Raw genomic sequence first — 17,974 nt, forward strand, 5'->3', positions numbered from 1 at the left:
CGGCTAATTTTTGATTTATTGTAGAGATGAGGTCTCGCCAAGTTGCCCAGGCTGGTCTCGAACCGGCAGACGCAGGCAATCTACTCACCTCAGCCTCCGGATAGTGTCTTGACTGGAACAAATTATTGACATTTTGAGGCTGGTCTCTTGCAACACTGTATCAATTTTTCTGTGCATTTTACTTGCAAAGTGCTCCCATTGCAGAGGAAGGCATTCCCCCATGTGAGCAACACCCCTTCTCTAAGGTTCCTGCTCTCGGTTTCTCTTTGGATTTGCTGTCTCATACTATGCTAGACATTTCATAAGACAATTTCTAGAGTCACTTTTTTGGCCAGTGTTGAAGATTGACATAAGAGTTACCTCTTTCTCAATTCTTTCAAATGTCTTTGGGCTTTATAAACTGCTTACTAATTGTTTCCAACAACAGTCTGGCATTTATGAAGTCAGGTAACCACTTTGTGTATATTCAGATTTCACATGCATTCTCCCTCTAGCCCTATAGTTTTTTTTTCCCCCAAACTTTTGTTAAAAATAGAGCTCAGGCCGGGCTCTGTGGCTCAGCCTGTAATCCCAGTGCTTTGGAAGGCTGAGGTAAGTGGATTGCCTGAGCCCGCGGGTTAGAGACCCACCTGGGCAACTTGGCGAGACCTCATCTCTACAATAAAATAAAAAAAATTAGCTGGGCGTGGTAGTGCACGCCTGTAGTTCCAGCTACTTGGAAGGCTGAGGCGAAAAGATTACCGGAACCCAGCAGGTCGAGGCTGCGGTGGCCGGGAGCGGCCACTGCACTCCAGTCTGGGTGACAGAGTGAGACTCCAACTTCAAAAAAAAAAGCTCAGAATCTGACTTGTGAGTGGCATGAATAAGTTCTCTTATTCATTCTTCCAGCGATTCATTGTGGCCAATGTGTGTCCTTTAAAGTCAGGGCTACACAGCACCAGTGCTCTTTGAAGCCATGGGCAGTAGCTCCAACAGTTTGATCCATGGAGTGAACTCTAGGGTTGATGGTGGTTCTCATTCCCATAGGGTTCCTGGGAATTAAGGGAGTGGGGATGAGAAAGGACAGGATCAGGAAGGTTCCAGCCTGGTAGCTTCAGCCCTCTTTGCCCATAGGTGAAGGGTCACAGCAAGGCAACATCCAGGTTTCTCTCTTCTCCAGTCTGTTCTTGCTCTTCTTCTCAGGGATGGGTGTCTGAATCCCTGTTAGTCCATGGCCCATGTAGGATCTGAGCATGGCGCAGCTCTGCCTTTGCGTGGCCTGAGCTGACTGTTGGCTCTTCTCATCTGAGTTTCTTGTTTGCAAGACATGATAAGTGTGACTGTGGCAGTGCCTTATGGAGAGGGCAGGCATCTTGGAAACTTATTTCTAGGCATGTTGGAGGCCTATGCCCTCTTCCCCTATGCTTGGACATCTCTTCGTCTGACTTATCCTATCTCTCAGTTCCCCCTAGTTGCTTCTGAGAAACCATCTCCTCTAGAGCACAGGAAACATCAGGTCCTCCCTGGATGGGGCTAGAGGAGTCTGTTGGGCTCACCCTGGTCTTTGAGGGATCCATGCTAGCCCTTTCTTTTCTGGCTGGAAGGCTCTGGGCCTCCTCAGGTCCATGTGCAGCAGCTAATAACTGCAGGACCCAGACAGAGAGGCTAGAGGACTGCTGTGATGTTGGAGGACATAACTTTGCTGTCTGGTCTCAGCTCTTCACTAAATTCCTGTCCATAGTGAATGCCTGAGTTTCTCATGAGGGCTTTTGGCTAGGTTTTTCAGATGTGGTTTCTTGAGGCTCTTTGCCTCCTTTGCTTGTCTTTGGGGTTCTGGCCCCATGTGGAGGATGAGAGGAAACAGGAAGGTAGGTGGTCATCCTGGCCGGTGACCGACATAACAGCAGAGTGACTGGTGCAGTGGGGTTTTCTGGGCACAGCTCCAGGTCATGATGGTGAGAGCTGTTCTGTCAGAAAGTCTCTGAGCGAAGCAAGGTGCATGTCCCTCATGGTTCTTTCATGTGTTTTTATTCTCTGAGGATCTGCACTTGGGCCTGTCACTGTTCCAGACTCCAAAGGAGCAGCTACTTGGTTTGCTCAGTGGCTGACATTTCTGTCCTCTCTCCTTTCACTGGTCTCTTATGTTTGGAGCTGTGTCTTACTGAATTCCTTTCCTTCTGGAAGGCCCCCTAGAGTCAGGGACTACTTTTTGCCCCTGCAGTTTGTAACTTTCTGTTCCTGGGAGCAGCTGGGTGGAGAACAGCTGTGCAGAGGTGGGTGGTAGGGGGAGTCAGGGTACATCAGAAGCTGCAGAGCAGTGTGTGGGCTTGGTCTGTCTTTCAGGTTTCAGAGGAACGTGCTTGACCTCTCTCTCCAGTGGAGATTTGCCAACCTGCCCAACAATGCCAAACTGGAGATGGTGCCTGTCTCCCGGAGCCGCGAGGGGCCTGAGAACATAGTAGGTGGTGATCTGTGAGAGGCCAGCAGGCCTGCCTCTCCAGCTCTCGTTTGGCTGTGGGGTACAGAATGATTCAGAGACTGAGCAGACAGAGTTACATGCTGCAGGGTGGAGTGTGAGGTGGACTGTAAGAGCTGGGAAAGGTGGGATGTCGTCTTAGGGCCTGCTCAGCCTTCCCTGTGTCAGGCCAGAGCAACTTCTTTGACTTTTAAAACTGTTGACTGGAAATGAGACTGCTCACTCCTCATGTGGAAATTTTTCTTTTTCTTCTTGGTGGGGTTAATTGTGCCATACCTGGCTGTTTTCCAGCAGCATTTGCCCACTAACGTGATGTTCCTGGTCACAGGAGTGTCCAGAAACTTAAAACCTGAATTATGGACCTTGCCAGGGCATCTCTTGGTCTCTGAGGTGGGACACAGCAGGTTCAGGGCCTGCTTCGGGCCTCCTCCAGCGAGTTGCATTAGACCCTGGCTGCACATCTGCCTGCAGTCCACTGGTCTTCACCAAGTCATGAACTCATATTTTAGTGAACATCAGTGAAATTATTGTGGAAGAACACAGCAACCACGGCAATAACTGCCCTCCTTTTTGGGCCCCTGCTGGATCCTTTACTTATGTAATTTTGTGTTGTCCCAATGCCCTGAGAAAATGTTTTTTCATCCTTGTCAGATCAGGAGTCTCAGCCATGGGGGCATTAGTAGCTCTCCAAAGCCTGTCCTTGCCCATGCCAAGCTAGGAGTCCAGGTAGGCTAGGGCTGACCCTACTACCAGTCATTTTCTATTACAACTGTGGTTCTCATACTGCTGTGTGGAAGGAATCCGGGATTCCTCTGAGGGTTCTTAGGGTTACAGGGAGACTCCAACACATTTTCAATGCCGAGGAGCCCCTCTGTTTGTTTTTGGGATTTAATGTCAATGTGCATTTGAAGGAAAGAGTTCCATGGCTGAAACAGAATGGCAAGGTGTGACTTGGAGAACTAAGTGCCAGGCTATGGGGGCAGAGGTGAGCGTGGTGTTCATAGGTGCTTCTCATGGGGTAGATGTTGAACTTGTGTCCATGTCTAGCCTTTGACTATGTGTGCTCTAGTGTGTCTGTCATTGGCAGAGGGACCAGAAGGGACTTCTACCCATTTGGGTTATAGACAGATCTGTGCAAAATGGCACAGGGGCATCATTTTTTTTTTTGAGTTGGAGTCTCACTGTGTCGCCCAGACTGGACTGCAGTGGCCGCTCCCGGCCATTGCAGCCTCGACCTGCTGGGCTCTGGAGATCCTTCCACCTCAGCCTTCCGAGTAGCTGGAACTACAGGCGCGCGCTACCACGCCTGGCTAATTTTTTGATTTATTGTAGAGATGAGGTCTCTCCAAGTTGCCCAGGCAGGTCTTGAACCTGCGGGCTCAGGCAATCCACTCACCTCAGCCTCCAAAGGTGCAGGATTACATGGTTTCTGAGGGTCTGGAATCTGGGAGCAGCTCCACTCAGGGTCTCCCTTGAGGCTGCAGTCAGATTCAGTGGAGCCTGGGCAGGAGAAGCATTTCTAAAAGGGTTCCCTCCTATGGTACCTGCACACCTGTGTACACACACGTATGCAAATGTGCCAGTGTAACCATGCAGGTGGGATGGGGAGCCTCAGTGATCCTCTCTTACCTCCAGACTACGCAGAGGGGTAACGCTTCTTTGTAGGGGTCAGTCTTCTAGAAGGCCTGGGGAGGGGCAGGTGCCCTCCATCTCTGTCCTGAGAATGATTTGGGTCTGCATGGGACAGCTGCTTTTCCTCCTGATGAAGCTTCTCCATCTTGCCCCCTCCAGGTTCGCATTGCTTTGCAGCTGGACGATGGCTCTAGGTTGCAGGGTGCTTTCTGTTCAGGCCAGACCCTCTGGGAGCTTCTCAACCATTTTGCACAAACCAGGTGAGCATCAGTGGGCACGTCCTGGGTTCTTTCCTGCCCTCTTCTGTGGAGATACTGCTATGGTCATTGGGCTGGTCCAGAACCTTTTAGCACTTGGTGGTCCTGATTGAGAGGACTGGTTGCGTGTGTAGACTGCCTGTTTATCAGCCAGCACCCTCAGGGACAGGTCAGATCATGGCTCATCATACCAAGTTTCTGGGCCCTATAGCCCAGCCTCACCATCCTAGAAGAGCAAAGATATGCTTCTGTCTTTGTGGGGACCCGATAGGCCCCCAAGGGCCTGGTAAGTGGCAGAGAGGAGCAGCAAGGTGCTGGGTGCAGTCCTCCCATGTGTGTTCTTCCCCAGACAGGATTGGTGTTGAGGGGACCCTCAGACAGAACAGATAAAAGGCAACCAAATCAGCCAGCAAATCCTGAAGAAGTAGAATTCCCTTATGAAAATAAGTCATTTTTTAAAAGGAAATTTTAAGAATAGTTGATATTGTTAGTTTCTATTTGTTGATTATTGGTTTAACTTTTAGTTCTGAATGTGTAAAAATGGTTGCCCTTTAAATTTGGGTCTTCTTATTGTAGGGCAGAAGTCTTTGTCCACATTTAAAGGTCTCAGCCAACAGAATAGAAGGGTCTTTGGGAGGATGTAGTGTTTGCTGCGTGACTTCATTTGAGTTGCTTGCCATCTCAGGGTTTCTCTTTCTTCATCTGTACCATAAGTGGTATGGGGATGAGATGAGTTAATGTGTCTCAAGTACTGAGAACAGGGCCTGGCACCATGGTTTGTGTGTGTAAGAAGGTGACTCTGAGTAGGGCACTCAAGGTGGCCCCCTGGGTGAAGGCTCAGGACTTTACTGGGAAAGGCCTGCTCTGGTCTGATGGTAGTGCCATGCTGTGTAGCATCAGGTGTTGTGCTCATGGATGAGGGTGCTGAGGTCTGCAGGTCGGGGTCACCTCAACATCAGCTGTCTGAGTGACCATGGGGGTGGAAGTCAGGTTGGAAGCTGGTTAAGAATGGGTGGAGACTTCTGGTGAAAGCAGTGGATTGAATACCAGCATGTAGTTCTTCCTCCCAAAATGAGCTAAAACAATAGGGAAGGAGCTTAAGAAAAAGACAAAGCCTATAAGAATGGATGAGCAGGAACTGAGACAGCAGGAACAGCAGGGATAGGAAGGGAAGCGGATGGCTGAAGGGTAGGAAGGGTAGAGGGTAGGAAGGGAAGCGGATGGCTGAAGGGAACTGCAGTCTCAGTGGGAACTGGTCTCTGCAGAGCCTCTGAAGGTGGGCGGGCAGGCAGGTACTGGGTGGGGTGCCAAGGGCAGAGGATCCCAGCCCTCCCCTGCTCCGTGCTGTTGTATGTGAGTTTGCTCTCTGAGAGGGTGAGACATAGGGCTCTCTAGACTGGGGGTGCCTGCATGATTGAGAACAGGGGACTTAGGTGATTGTAAATCACCTAATGTGGAGCCCTGGCTCCCCATGTGGCCAAGCCTCTCCTCATAGCAGGAGTCTGAAAATGTCTCCCCAGGGAACCTGGTGGCTCAGAGGGAAGTTGTGACACTCCTGATGTGGGGGCCTTGGATGGCTCCCCAGATCACCACCTGGGCATGGCAGCTCTGCTTATGGCTCAGAGCTCACAACAAGCATGAACAGACATCTGAGTGAAGTTCAGCACAGATAAACAGGAGAAGTAGCTGCTGCACTGGGGACAGGACTACAGCGTTTGTTACTATCTTTGGAGGACTGAGAAGTTATCGAAATAAGAGTGGCAGGGGGGTAAAAAGGATACTCAGAGAGAAGTTGAAGCTCTTGGAGACTGAACAAATACAGCATAAAGTGTGCAGACCCTAGCTGTGTCTCAAGTGGTCTATATCAGTTGCTTGTTGCCAGGACTCTCGTGCCAGTGGCTCCTCCACTTCCTGACTGGTGGCTTGCATTCTTCTTGAGGTGCTGGTAGAGTGCAGGAGAGCATGTGGGGCCTCTGGAGGCAGGGCAGACACTTGGAACTGGTCAGTGTGGCTGAGCCCCTGGGTAGAAGCCTGAGCGTCGGAGCTCTGGGAATGGTGGGAGGCCAGTCAGAGAGTCAGCCTGGTGGCCCAGCATCCATGCCAGGCCTGTAGTAACTAGCACAGAGAGCAGGGCAGGATGGCAGGGCAGCCACACTGGAGAACGTCCCTAGGACAGGAGGCATGAGATTCCAATTAAGGGCCTCAGCAGGCCCAGCCAGTGGGTGGAAGACCTACCTCAAGGGACATACGTTAACATAAAACTTGGGCACTGGGAACAGAGCTGGTTTTGCAGGCTCTGAGAAGGAAGGGTAGCCCCACACAAGGCCCAGGGTCAGGATCCTCAGTCAGCAGCACTGGAGCCTACCACCGGGAGGCTGGGAGTAGCACATTGGAATTCTGCAGGAAACCCAAAGTGTCATTGAAGAGCAAAGGTAGAACAAGATGTTCTTAGACCTGAAAGATCACTAGTTGGCTCTGTGCTCCCCCTAGGGAAACTGCTGAGACTGGGCTCCATCAGAGAAGGGAGCCCCAACTAATGCTGTGCTTGACGGGAAGATCCCGAGAGGAGTTGATAGTGCCTGCGGATAAGACCAAACACTGTGGGACACAGAAGTCAGGAAAAATGAGAGTCCCCAGAAAAGTGCCATCTAGGCCAGGACAGTGTCCTCCCGGTGGCTCCCCCTGGCAGTGCCTCCTGCTCAAATGATGCTAGACTTTGGGGGCGGCTGGCGCATGGGTGAGGAGCTTCACTGTAGTGTCGGTTGTCAGATGGGAGATGATAAATTGCCCCACATGTCCAGGGTTGCCTCTGGGGAGGGGCCAGGGTGTCCAGAGAGGTAGGGCAAGAATATCTGTGGTAATGTCAGTCTCTTGAACTGATTTTGTAAACTGTGTGTGGAACGTCAATAGAGGCAACTCTTTTAAGAAATCGGGGGACAATGGGAGGAGGTAGGACTTGGGGAGGTTCTGAAGCTCAGAGGTCCCCTTGGGTCTGGAGGGCAGTTTGGGTGTGTCTGTCTGCATGTGCTAATATGAACACTTTATGTTATAAACACAAGAGGTACACAATGATTTGTACCTGCTTTTTTTTTTTTGCTGATGAATATGTCACAAGCATCTTTCTGAAGATTCTTGTATACGTTACTCATTGGGGCTGAGTTTTCCTCTGTGGTGTGCAGGTGGCTTCTTTCAGTACTCACCCAGCTGCAGGTGCTTGACAGCGGGTTGTTTCTTAGCGGTACTCTTTCCTGTGCAAGACTGGAGCGCACTGTCAGGTGGGAGGTCTTTGTACCCACTCACCTGTCCTGGTTCTTCCTGTAGGGGAGGCCGAGCCCTGTCCAGAGGTGGGACCTTAAGACAGGGCTTCTTTAAATTTCATCTCCAGAAGTTCAGGCCCAAGCTGGGTCCTGGAGGCTGGGCACTTATTTATCACGGGGCAGGATGTGGACAGGTCTGTGGCGGGCAGCATTTCCCAGCCTGTGGTGAGGATTAATCTCCCAGAGGACTCAGTGTTAGGGACATCACAGGGATAGTGGCTGGAAGCTGGAGCCTCCACCATGGAGACATCAGGTCCCAGCAGGTTCGCAGGAGGGAGGGAAGTTTAAACTTTAGCTCTGAATGTGTAAAATTGGTTGCCCTTTAAGTTTGGGTCTTTTTATTGTAGGATAGAAGTCTTTGTCCACATTTAAAGGTCTCAGCCAGCAGAATAAAAGGGACTTTGAGAGCATGTCCAGCACCTCGTACGCTGGCCTGAGGTGCAGCAGAGGCAGAGCAGGAGGCTTTGGGAATTTCAGGTCTCTGCACAGTGGGCCAAGCAGGAGTCTGGCTTTTCTCCCCTGATGCTTTCCTGAAGAGGTAGGAGTCCAAGCACGGTTTAAGTGTTGTGCTTAGAGGAGGGTGTTCTGATGTTAGGGGCTGCTTGAGAGGTGTCCTGGGGTAAAGCCTGCTTTGTGTGTTCAGGGACCCCTGGGTGATTTCCTGAGGTGGAGGCTGCTACACACTCAAAAGGTGGTAGCCCCTGTATGTGAGCATCACAGCAGCGTGTGGCCCAGCCCTGACCCAGTGTCAGGAGCTGTATTGGCCATGGGGATACCACATGAGCCATATGTGTAGGTCACGGAGGTAACTCAAATTTTCTTATAACCACATTAAAGATGAGACAAAAAGTGGCATCATTAATTTTATCAGTATGTTTAATTAACTCAGGCCAGGTGCAGTGGCTTGTGCCTGTAATCTCAGCACTTTGGGAGGCTGAGGCAGGAGGGTTGCTTGATGCTAGAAGTTCAAGACCAGCCTGGGCAATATAGCAAGTCCCTGTCTCTACCAAAAAAAAATGTTAAATTAACTCAATATACCCCCAAGTTTTATTATTTGAACATGTAGTCAATAGAAAAATGAGGTATCTCATGCTTCTTTCTTTTTTTAAGAGATAGGCTCTTGTCCTGCAGCACAGGTTGGAGTGCAGTGGTGCCATCATAGCTCACTGCAGCCTTGAGCTCCAGTGCTCAAGCGATCCTCCTGCCTCAGCCTCCCAAGTACTGGGATTACAGGCATGTGTCATCAAACCTGGCTAATTTTTTTCGTTTTTTTGTGGAGATGGAGTCTTACCATGTTGCTGAGACTGGTCTCAAACTCCTGGCCTTAATCAATTCTTTTGTCTCAGCCTTCCAAGAGCTGGGATTACAGATGTGAGCCACCACGCCCAATCCATGCTCTTTTGTTTGTATGAAGTCATTGAAAACCAAGGCACATTTGGGGCCATCTCCCTCTGGGTCAGCTGCTGGGTGATGATTATGGCCTCTGCATACACTGGCCACTCCTTTCTGCCTCTTAGACTCTGCTGCCAGAGAGGACACTATGAGATGTGGGCTCCAGGCTACTGGCTTTGAGCTTTCCTGTTTTCCTTGTAGCCTGAGGTTCCTGACCAGTAGGTGGGCATGAACATCTGTGCTGACCTCTGAAGGACACTGTTCTCTGCCTGCCAGGGCTGGGCCTGTGTTATAATTTAGGATCTTTAAGATAGAAAGCACATCTTTAATGATGAGGGAGATGCAAGGTGGAAATAGAGATTTATTTATTTATGTATTTATTTATTTATTTTGAGTTGGAGTCTCACTCTGTCGCCCAGACTAGAGTGCAGTGGCCGCTCCCGGCCACCGCAGCCTCGACCTGCTGGGCTCCAGCGATCCTTCCGCTTCAGCCTTCCAAGTAGCTGGAACTACAGGCGCGCGCTATCATACCCAGCTAATTTTTTGATTTGTTGTAGAGATGACGTCTCACCAAGTTGCCCAGGCGGGTCTCGAACTCACGGGCTCAGGCAGTTCTCTCACCTCAGCCTCCCAAGGTGCGGGATTATAGGCTGAGCCACTGAGCCCAGCTAGAGATTTATTACTTACAAGCTCTGGAGGCCCTACAGAGGTCAGTCAGGACCAAGAAAGGAAGGAACCTGGAGGGCCTTGCAAACCAATGCCTTTGTTGGGGTCCTGGGTGTTATCCAGAAAGGTTTCCCAAGGGCACTTTTAATCGGTGAGTCTAGAGCCAGCAGGCACGAGCTCTGTGAGGTCACTGCAACAGGCCTGTACAGTCCATGGTGAGCGTGAGGGGCAGGTGGTGAGTTGAGTAGGTAGAATCCAGCCATTCCACTGGGATGTAGTCAACAGGAGACAGTGGTAAGAGGCAGGTGTCTGATGGACCACCTTGAGGAACTGGGAGGAGGACGAGAACAGGACCTGTGTTGAGTGTGACTGAGCACTGCTTCTGGAGTGAGAAAGTCCAATTTATGTTCTAAATGGATACTGAGGGAACATGGAATTGTAGTAATTCACCCACAACCTGAATGGAGCTGTGTTCTGTCTAAAGGAGATTAAGGAGTAGTGTAGGATTTTTGAAAATGTCAAGTTAATGACTCTGCTGTGGTGGGAATTTGCCCTCTCATAAAGGGTGCCCCAGGTGTGCCCCACCCCTGGTGGGTGTGGCCCCAGATGTGCCCTGACCCCAGGCTGAATTCTTTGCCCAAGCCCCGCCCCTCTGCTCCCAGCCTTATTTCACTTCCTTGCTTGTGAGTCTGTTCAGCATGTCCCTTACACTTTAAAAGCTGCACCTTGGGAAGGCCACGTGACTTCTCTGGCCCCTGGGTGTGGTGAGCCGCAGAGAAGGGCTACAGAGGGGATTCCTGGTGAGGATGGAGCTCTGCTGGGGTCCAAGCACCAGCTTGTGGCCTCACTCAGGATGGGTCTGTGTGCCCAACTGGGCGGCCAGCTTAGAGCTCTTGGGCTGTGTCTTCTGTCTGCACCTGGCTGGTTTGGGAAGGCCAGAGGCTTCTTTCCTCTCCTGGTCCTCCTGGGTGACTCTCTCAGGCTGTGTCTGGAACTTCATGCTGGACTGTCATGTGGCAGGTGGGGCCCTAGACACTTGGCACCTTCAGCCAGACTCCCTGAGCCAGGAGGAGTGGCTTGCTTGCCTCAGCCACTGCTCTGTGGGTTTCTGTTCCTGGTGGGGCACCGGCCTGGTTTTTTGGCAGCACCTTTGTCTGTACCAACCTGACTTGGTCAAACCCAAACATGGGACATAAACACAGAAAGCTCCAGACATACTGTCTTGTTCCCAGTGCACAGCTGCACCTTGCTGGGCCCAGGTGGGCAGATAGTCCACCCGCTGGGGACCGCGAGACTTGTAGTAGGTGAGAGCATATGTAAAGCCAATAGCAGCGGCATCTCTGCCCTGCTTGGCTGCCCCCGCTGGCTTCTGACCCTGACTCAGGAGGAGATCTGTTGTTCTTAGTGGGTTTGAGAGCTCCCTAGTCCTCCCCATATGGGCAGGCACCCCTGGAAGAGCCCCACGACACCTGGTCTCTCCTTTCTGGCTCCAGAGCACAGTATGTGATGACTCGGCCTGGCTGGGAAATGGGGGTAGGCCCATGGGCATGCGTCCCGGGAAGCCCCATGCTCTGCTTCCATAGATGTTTGGGACTTACAGGGGTGGGGGAGGTGTGTCTCTGCTGGTGCATGAGAAGATGTCTCCTCGGTACACTGGAATTTCCCCCCGGGCCCTGGGTCCTGCGTGCTGGGCTGGGCTGTAGAAGGTCTGGAAGCGATTGCAGGCCCCCCCTCCCCTCGGGTACCTCCGCTGCCACACAACATGTTCACAGGCTGCTCCCTCAGATCCCCACACGAGGGAATCTGATCCTTCTGCCCCTCCCTCTGGAGGAGCGCACATCAAAGCCAGGCTGGCGTTTGATGTCACGCTGCTGCTGTGCTGTGTCCCTGTTTGTGATTTGCGGTCCTCAGGCTTGCCCCAGGGAGGACTGCAAGAAGGGACTCTGGCCATTGTGTGCTTGCTTCAGGCCAGGGGCTGGCGCTGGTCCTCTGACTGGGCCAGCTGTTGATAAGCCAGCATCCTAACTGTGTCAGTGTCAGTTACTGTCTCTGTCGTGTTTGAAAGAGGCAGGGCCTTGGCTCCCAAATCTCCCTTCCTGGCCCCGAGGATCTTGCTTGCGTAGACTGTCATCTTTAGACCTCTGATGCCGCCTCTGTCCTTGCTTCAGAAGGAGTAGTGGTGAGGGCCTGCCCTGTGCCTGGGGCCTTTGCCCTGGCATGTTTTGGGGTCTTGTGTTTTCCTGAGCCCCGGGGCCATGGAGTCTCTGGTGGGCCAAGGCTCTTGCCCTTTGGGGAGAAGGTAGATCCAGCAGTGTGTTGTTGGATACCCCATGGGAAAGAAGCTCAGCAGATATGCCCTGCCTGCAGCGAAGGGATGTCAACTGCTTGTGTGGAGGCACATACTCCACTAGGCCTTCCTGGGGAATGGGCTCCATTGCAGGCAGCGAACATGGAGGGCCTGGAATGGGGTCCATGGGGCTGCTGGGACTCGTGCCCTCCTGGTAAAGCTCTCTGACCCCACATGAGGAATGGTCACACCTCCCCAGAAGGGGTGAACACACAGAAGGAAAGAAAATGAGAAACAAAGGGAAACACACCTGCATGTGGGAATCATGCCGAACTTGGGCCCTGGCAGCTGGGTTTGGGGAAAGTCTTCATGTTCATGGGTCCGTCCTGGGTTTGGCACTTAGTGCTTTAATGCTTGGTCCTTTCCCATTCATGATGTGAGTCTTGCTCCCTCAAGCAGATCAGCAGCATCTCAGGGTCAGGAACTGTGGTTAGTACACAGTTGCCCTGTGGCCCTGTGAGTGCACAGGTGTGTTCATGGTGGAGGCCAAGAACACCTGCTCTGGGGAGCCTGTTTTGTGCATGTGTGAGTGCATGTAAGTGCTCATGTGTGCATGTGTGCATACGTATGAGTGTGCAAGTGTACATGTGTGCACACATGCCTTATGCTTGGACTTCTAGGTATACTGTCCTCTGACTCTCCCAGGCTGTCCTATCCAAGGGTGTTGTATGTGAGCCTAGCCCTTACCTAATCTTTGTGTCCTGTGTTCTGGTCACCAGCTCAGCTCCTGTGTCTTCCCATTCCTGAGCCACACCAACTGTGAGGCCTGGCAGGACTGCGCTGTGTGGCCTGAGGTCAGCCCGGCCTCCTCTCTGCCGAGGCCCTGCCCATCAAACCCCTCCTCTCAGATTCCCCTCCCTGGAGAGGGACTGGCTTGGCATCTCCAAGTAAGGTCTGAGATGGGCTTTGATTATCTTGGGGTGAATTTTTAGTGGTGTCTTAGGAAATGCAGAGATGACCCAGTCAGTTGCAGCAGCCTGCCGCCACGGTTTAGATACTCCAGGACTGGGCAATGGCTCGTATGCACTGTTGCCTGGCTGCTTGGCACAGCATAAGCTACTGTGTGTGTCAGGCATGAGCCTGTGACTGCATACCCGCTTACCATCATCCCTCCTGTGTGCCATGATGTTCAGAAAGGTATCGCTGGCAGAGGCCAGTGTGGGCTGACACACTGCCCTCTTGCTCACAAGTACAGCCTCCCAGGCCATGACTAAGCTTAAGTGTGGACAAGAGAGAAACACAGCCCCTTTCCCTCACCCCTTGGTGACAGCAAGTATCAGCGTTGGGGGGGGCGGGTAGTGACACTGGAGGAAAGGGCTCTGTAAGGAGGGTCCCAGTGGTGCTTCCCCACCTGCCTTTGCCCTGTGTCCCCAGCCTGTGTCAGTGACCAAGTGGCCCTAGGTGCCTGGACCACTGCCCAGGTGAAGTGTCCAGGGATATGTCTGGGAGCCTAGGCCCCAGAACACATGACCATTTTGCCCTTCATGCGGAGGGCCACCCATCATCCACATCCAGGCACAGAGAGGATGTATCATGGCCTGATGTCACACAAGTAGGATATGGTGGGGTACAGGCCAGCCCCCCCGGGTACACTGGGCCAGGTACAGGTGATGAGCCGTGATTTCAGAATGCAGCATAGGTCAAGAACTGATGCTCTAGGCCTGCTAGAAGACTGCTACCCTCTGTCCTGGCATCTCTCCTTGGGGTCTGGACATGGGGGATGGCACTGAGTGGTACTTGGGCCCTCCAGGGCCTGGGCCTGTTTCCTGTTTCATGGATTTGTGCCTTGAATGGGTACTTGTGATTTTGGAATCAAGGACCCTTTTAGTGGATGGCTTCGGATGAAAGCCTGGCTCCCAGGACTCCTGGGCTCTTATGTTGCTTAGCATGGGTACAGTTCATGCTGTGTCCAGGAGGTGGCCATGGGGTTGGACCTCTCATCTTGTGTCCTACCAGTGCTTTGAGTCTAGGGCTGGAGGCTGGTGGGAGAAACCCTCAGGCTGTATGCTGAAGCCTTTGGGGGCTCTGCCCAACTGTTGGCCGCCTCCTGTGATTGTGGGGTATAGTGGGGGCCAGAAATAAACTTGGGCTAGGGCTGCCTGGGCTGTGTCCTAGGCCTGGGTTGCTACCCTGGGTGGGTGGGTAGGGGCTTCACACCTTCACCTTGTGAGTCCCCAGCCCCAGAGGGGCCTCCATGGAAGCTGGCTGGGGTGCCCTGGGGATCCTCCGTATGTTTCTGACATCCTCTTTCCTCTTCTTCTAGGGAGTGTCTGCAGCAGCCGGGTGGGGCAACCCCTGTCTGTGTGTACATGAGGGATGAGGTAGGTGACCCGCTGCCACCTTCCTGTGCTGGTCCCCACTTGCACTCAGCCCACTTTCCAAGTGGGAAACCCGCTCTCCCTCACCCATCTCCAGAGCAGTGGCAGGACTCAGGCTCTTGAAAGCCTGATGTGTTTCATGGAAAAAAAGTGAGGCGGCTGGCCCCGTGGAGCCTGGCCGCGGCCGCCCGGGCTGCTCCCGAAACCTCCCTCAGCGCCCTGTTTGTTTTTTCAGCTTCTCTCAAAGCCCAAGAGTCACAAAAGTGGTTTCATTTAATAAATATTTGCTTTGCTTCGTGTTTTGATCTTTTTCAAAACCGAGTACAGCGTGGCGCAAGCAGAGCCTGGCAACATGGCCCTGCCCGCCTGCCCTGCCTACCCGCCCCGCCCGCTGTGGCAACGACCCTTCTAGTGCTTGGTCCCCCCAGCCTCACAGGGGCTTTTTGTTTCAACCCTGGCCCCGTGCCCTTTTGCAAGCTGGGGGCACCACTGTTCCCAGGGGGCCCTGAGGGGCCCTGGTATGGACGGGACATTCAATTCCACCCTGTTTATCCCCAGCTAGAGGTTTCCCAGCCTGGGCAGTGAGGGGGAGGGACGAAGAGGGCAGCTCTGGTCAGTGTCCTGCCCCAGAGGGGTGGACCACTGGGCCTCCGGACCCAGGCCCTGTGCTTGGTGCTTGAGCACACCCTCAGGCTTTTGTGTTGGGCATGGCAGGGTCCTCAGGGATTGTCCCACTCTAGAGGCAGCTCCTCTACCCCTTCCTCAGGTTCAGAGCTAGTGGCTAGCCACGCCTCAGCTCTGCCTGCCCTGAGGCAAGTGTCAGGAATGATCTGTGCATGGGCAGCATGGAGGAAGATAGGCAGTGTTCCCAAGGCAGCATTGGCCCTCCGTTCTGTGACTGATCAGGAGAGGTGGTGGCTGGAGCAGATGTGACTGCAACCAGATGGGGTGTCAGCCTGGCTAGGATGCCTGATCCCATGAAGCTGGATTTTGTGATTTTGGGGCCCACCCAGCTCAGAGTCTTTTGAAAAGCAGGGGCTGCCAGCCCAACCTACTCTCAGCCCACCAGACAGGGGAGGACTCCCTCTGGAGGCCTAGTGGACGCCCATGGTGCTGGGATGACCCTGACACAGGAGCCTGGCTAGTTTAATCTGCCTGGCTGCCTGAAGCCTGCATCTTACACATGTGGATTCTTTCATCCAGGCCTACTCCCTACCCCCATGAGTGATGGCACGTTCCAGCCCCTCATTCCCTAGCCTTGCACTTTGAGCAGCAGGCCTGGGCAGCAGAGCATCCCCTACCAGCCCAGTGTTGGCTTAGGCCTCTGTGGGATTGCGCCATAGCCAATGAGACCAGGCCCGGTTGGGAGGCAGGCAGCAGGTCCTTCCCAGCTGTAGGCTAGGTTCAAGCTGGGCCTCAAAGACTGAGAGGGCTGGAAATGAAGGGTGGATAGGTTGGAGATCAGCCAAGGGTGTGGGATGGATTGGAAGGACGAGGAGGGCCGGCTGGGACCCTGTGGTGCCAGTGTTATTGGTGCCCAGGCAGGGGAGGGGAGGGCCTCTGGACAGCAAGAATGTACTTGGTCTGCTGAGGCATCAGCCTAGGCCTCATGGGAACTTTTTCAGGTAGGGTCAGTGGGGATGCCAGACTCATGGGTCCAGCTGCAAGGCTCACCTGTCCTGCTTGCTTCTCCTGCAGGTGATGGGTGGTACTACGCTGCGGGGCACCACGCTACAGTCACTGGGACTCACTGGGGGCAGTGCCACGATCAGGTAGGGCAGCGTCATATGGGCCTTGGAGGCTGTGTAATGAGAAAACGTAGTCTCAAAGAAAAAGGAAAGGAAATGTGAAAAAGTAGGAGAAAACGTATGCCCCAGGACCCTCATCTGGTGGTAGGGGAGGTTGCTGGCTTCTCCCGCCTGCAGGGGGAGGTGAGGATCCCAGCCACTTCTTGGCTGCACCTGCCCTTGGGCCTCTTCTCTTCTCTCTAACCCCCAGAGGTGAAATGGATTTTGGGAGGGGGCATGAAAGGCTCTTAAAGGATAGGACTCAGAAGAGGGAAGAGCCGACCTGTGACATTTTGCCCTCTGGGCTCCTGCACAGGTTTGTCATGAAGCACTGTGACTCCAACTCTGTGGGCAGGCAGGAGCCTGGGGGTGCCAGGAGCAAAACCCCAGGAAGCCCAGCCACCTCTGCATCAGCTGAGCAGGCAACTGGCCTCCCTCCACTTCCACTGGATTCAGGGGAGCTAAGCAGAGGTGACCTGGGCCGTCAGGATGATGCAGGCACCTCAAGGACGAGCTGCGTGGATGACCTGGGCCAAAAGCCAGTGGATGCTCCAGCAGAGCAGAGTGTGAAGGCGCCCATGCCTACCTCCTTTGTTCCTTTCTCTGGTGGGGGACAGCGACTAGGGGGTCCTTCCGGGCCCATGAGTTCTCTGCTGTCACCTTCAGCCAAATTACCGATGTCCTTCTCCAGCCCAGGAGGCCCCTCTGAGCCAAAGAAGTCCAAGTCTGGCCAGGAACCCCAGCCAGAGCCAGAGTCGGTAAGAGGGTGCCGGGCCCGGGGACCTAGGGCCATCCTGTTTCCTGACCATGGGCAATGGCAGTTGTGGTAGCCCACGTGACTACTGGTCAGCCCGGTGGCATGGCAGTGTCACTGGGCTCATTTTCATCTTCTCATGAAAGTGATTTTTTGGTTTTTTTTTTAAGCCATCTTTATTGAGATACCCATTTAAAATGTACAGTTTGATAGGCTTTGACAAACACATGTGCCAGTATAACCACCATCACAGACAAGACACAGAGTTTCTGCTACCCTGGAATGTTCTCGTTTGTCCCTTCCTATCTATGAGGGGAGGCACATCCATTTCCACATGGCGACTTGTAGCAGGTACTTTTCCACCCTCCTGACTGGCCTGGGGGTTTTAATCAGGCTCTTGACACGAAGAAGGTAGCTTTGGGCATTGATGAGTCTTCACTAACCATTTATTCCCGAGCTGAGCATTTTTGCAACTTGTCTATCCCTGTTACTGGTTAGCATGTGTGTGGGACAAGCCAAATAATTCTAACATTGCCCTAAACAGAGTAGAATTCGACGACAGATTTGTTTTCTGGTCAGAAGGTTCCATGGTGTGTGCTCAGGACTTTTGGCTTATCTGGGCGGGACTTCTTTGGTGTGGAAGCTCTCATTGGCTGTGGTTAGATGGGCTGGGAAGAGAGAGCAGCTTCTACTGAGCTGCCGTGTGTGACTGAGTCAGCCCGCAGGTCTGGAGCCACATCCAGCCATTGTGTCTTCTCCCGTAGTCAGCTTTATTGAGGTGTAATTTACCATGCACAGCATATCCACTGTGAGTGCATCTGTGGGCTCCTGTGAATAGAGCTATCACTTCAGTCTTGTTTCTCCTGCTGTCATGGTGGTGCCCATCCCCGCTTTTCCCACCAATGCTGACCCAAGGATTGGAAGGTGCTCCACATTCTAGACATGCTGTGGGCGGCTGATGGTCAGGTCTCAGGCCTGAAGGTAAGAACCCTACCCCAAGCCGGGCTCGGTGGCTCAGGCTGTAATCCTGCGCCTTTGGGAGGCTGAGG

General features: G+C 53.1%; 1 protein-coding gene across 1 annotated transcript in view; it reads left to right on the forward strand.

Annotated features, from left to right (window-relative positions):
- The window catches only part of ASPSCR1 (ASPSCR1, UBX domain containing tether for SLC2A4), a 45,993-nt gene that overhangs the window by 2,620 nt on the left and 25,399 nt on the right, over positions 1-17,974 (forward strand). Inside the window, exons 3-7 of the mRNA XM_008049897.2 lie at positions 2,323-2,437; positions 4,247-4,347; positions 14,330-14,387; positions 16,083-16,156; positions 16,488-16,929. Of these exons, the coding sequence (XP_008048088.2) occupies positions 2,323-2,437; positions 4,247-4,347; positions 14,330-14,387; positions 16,083-16,156; positions 16,488-16,929 (790 nt within the window). The remainder of the gene's footprint in view (positions 1-2,322; positions 2,438-4,246; positions 4,348-14,329; positions 14,388-16,082; positions 16,157-16,487; positions 16,930-17,974) is intronic.

The sequence above is a fragment of the Carlito syrichta genome, unplaced genomic scaffold, assembly GCF_000164805.1.
Source record: "Carlito syrichta isolate Samal-C Ts95f unplaced genomic scaffold, Tarsius_syrichta-2.0.1 Scaffold139178, whole genome shotgun sequence".
Classification (NCBI taxonomy): domain Eukaryota; kingdom Metazoa; phylum Chordata; class Mammalia; order Primates; family Tarsiidae; genus Carlito; species Carlito syrichta.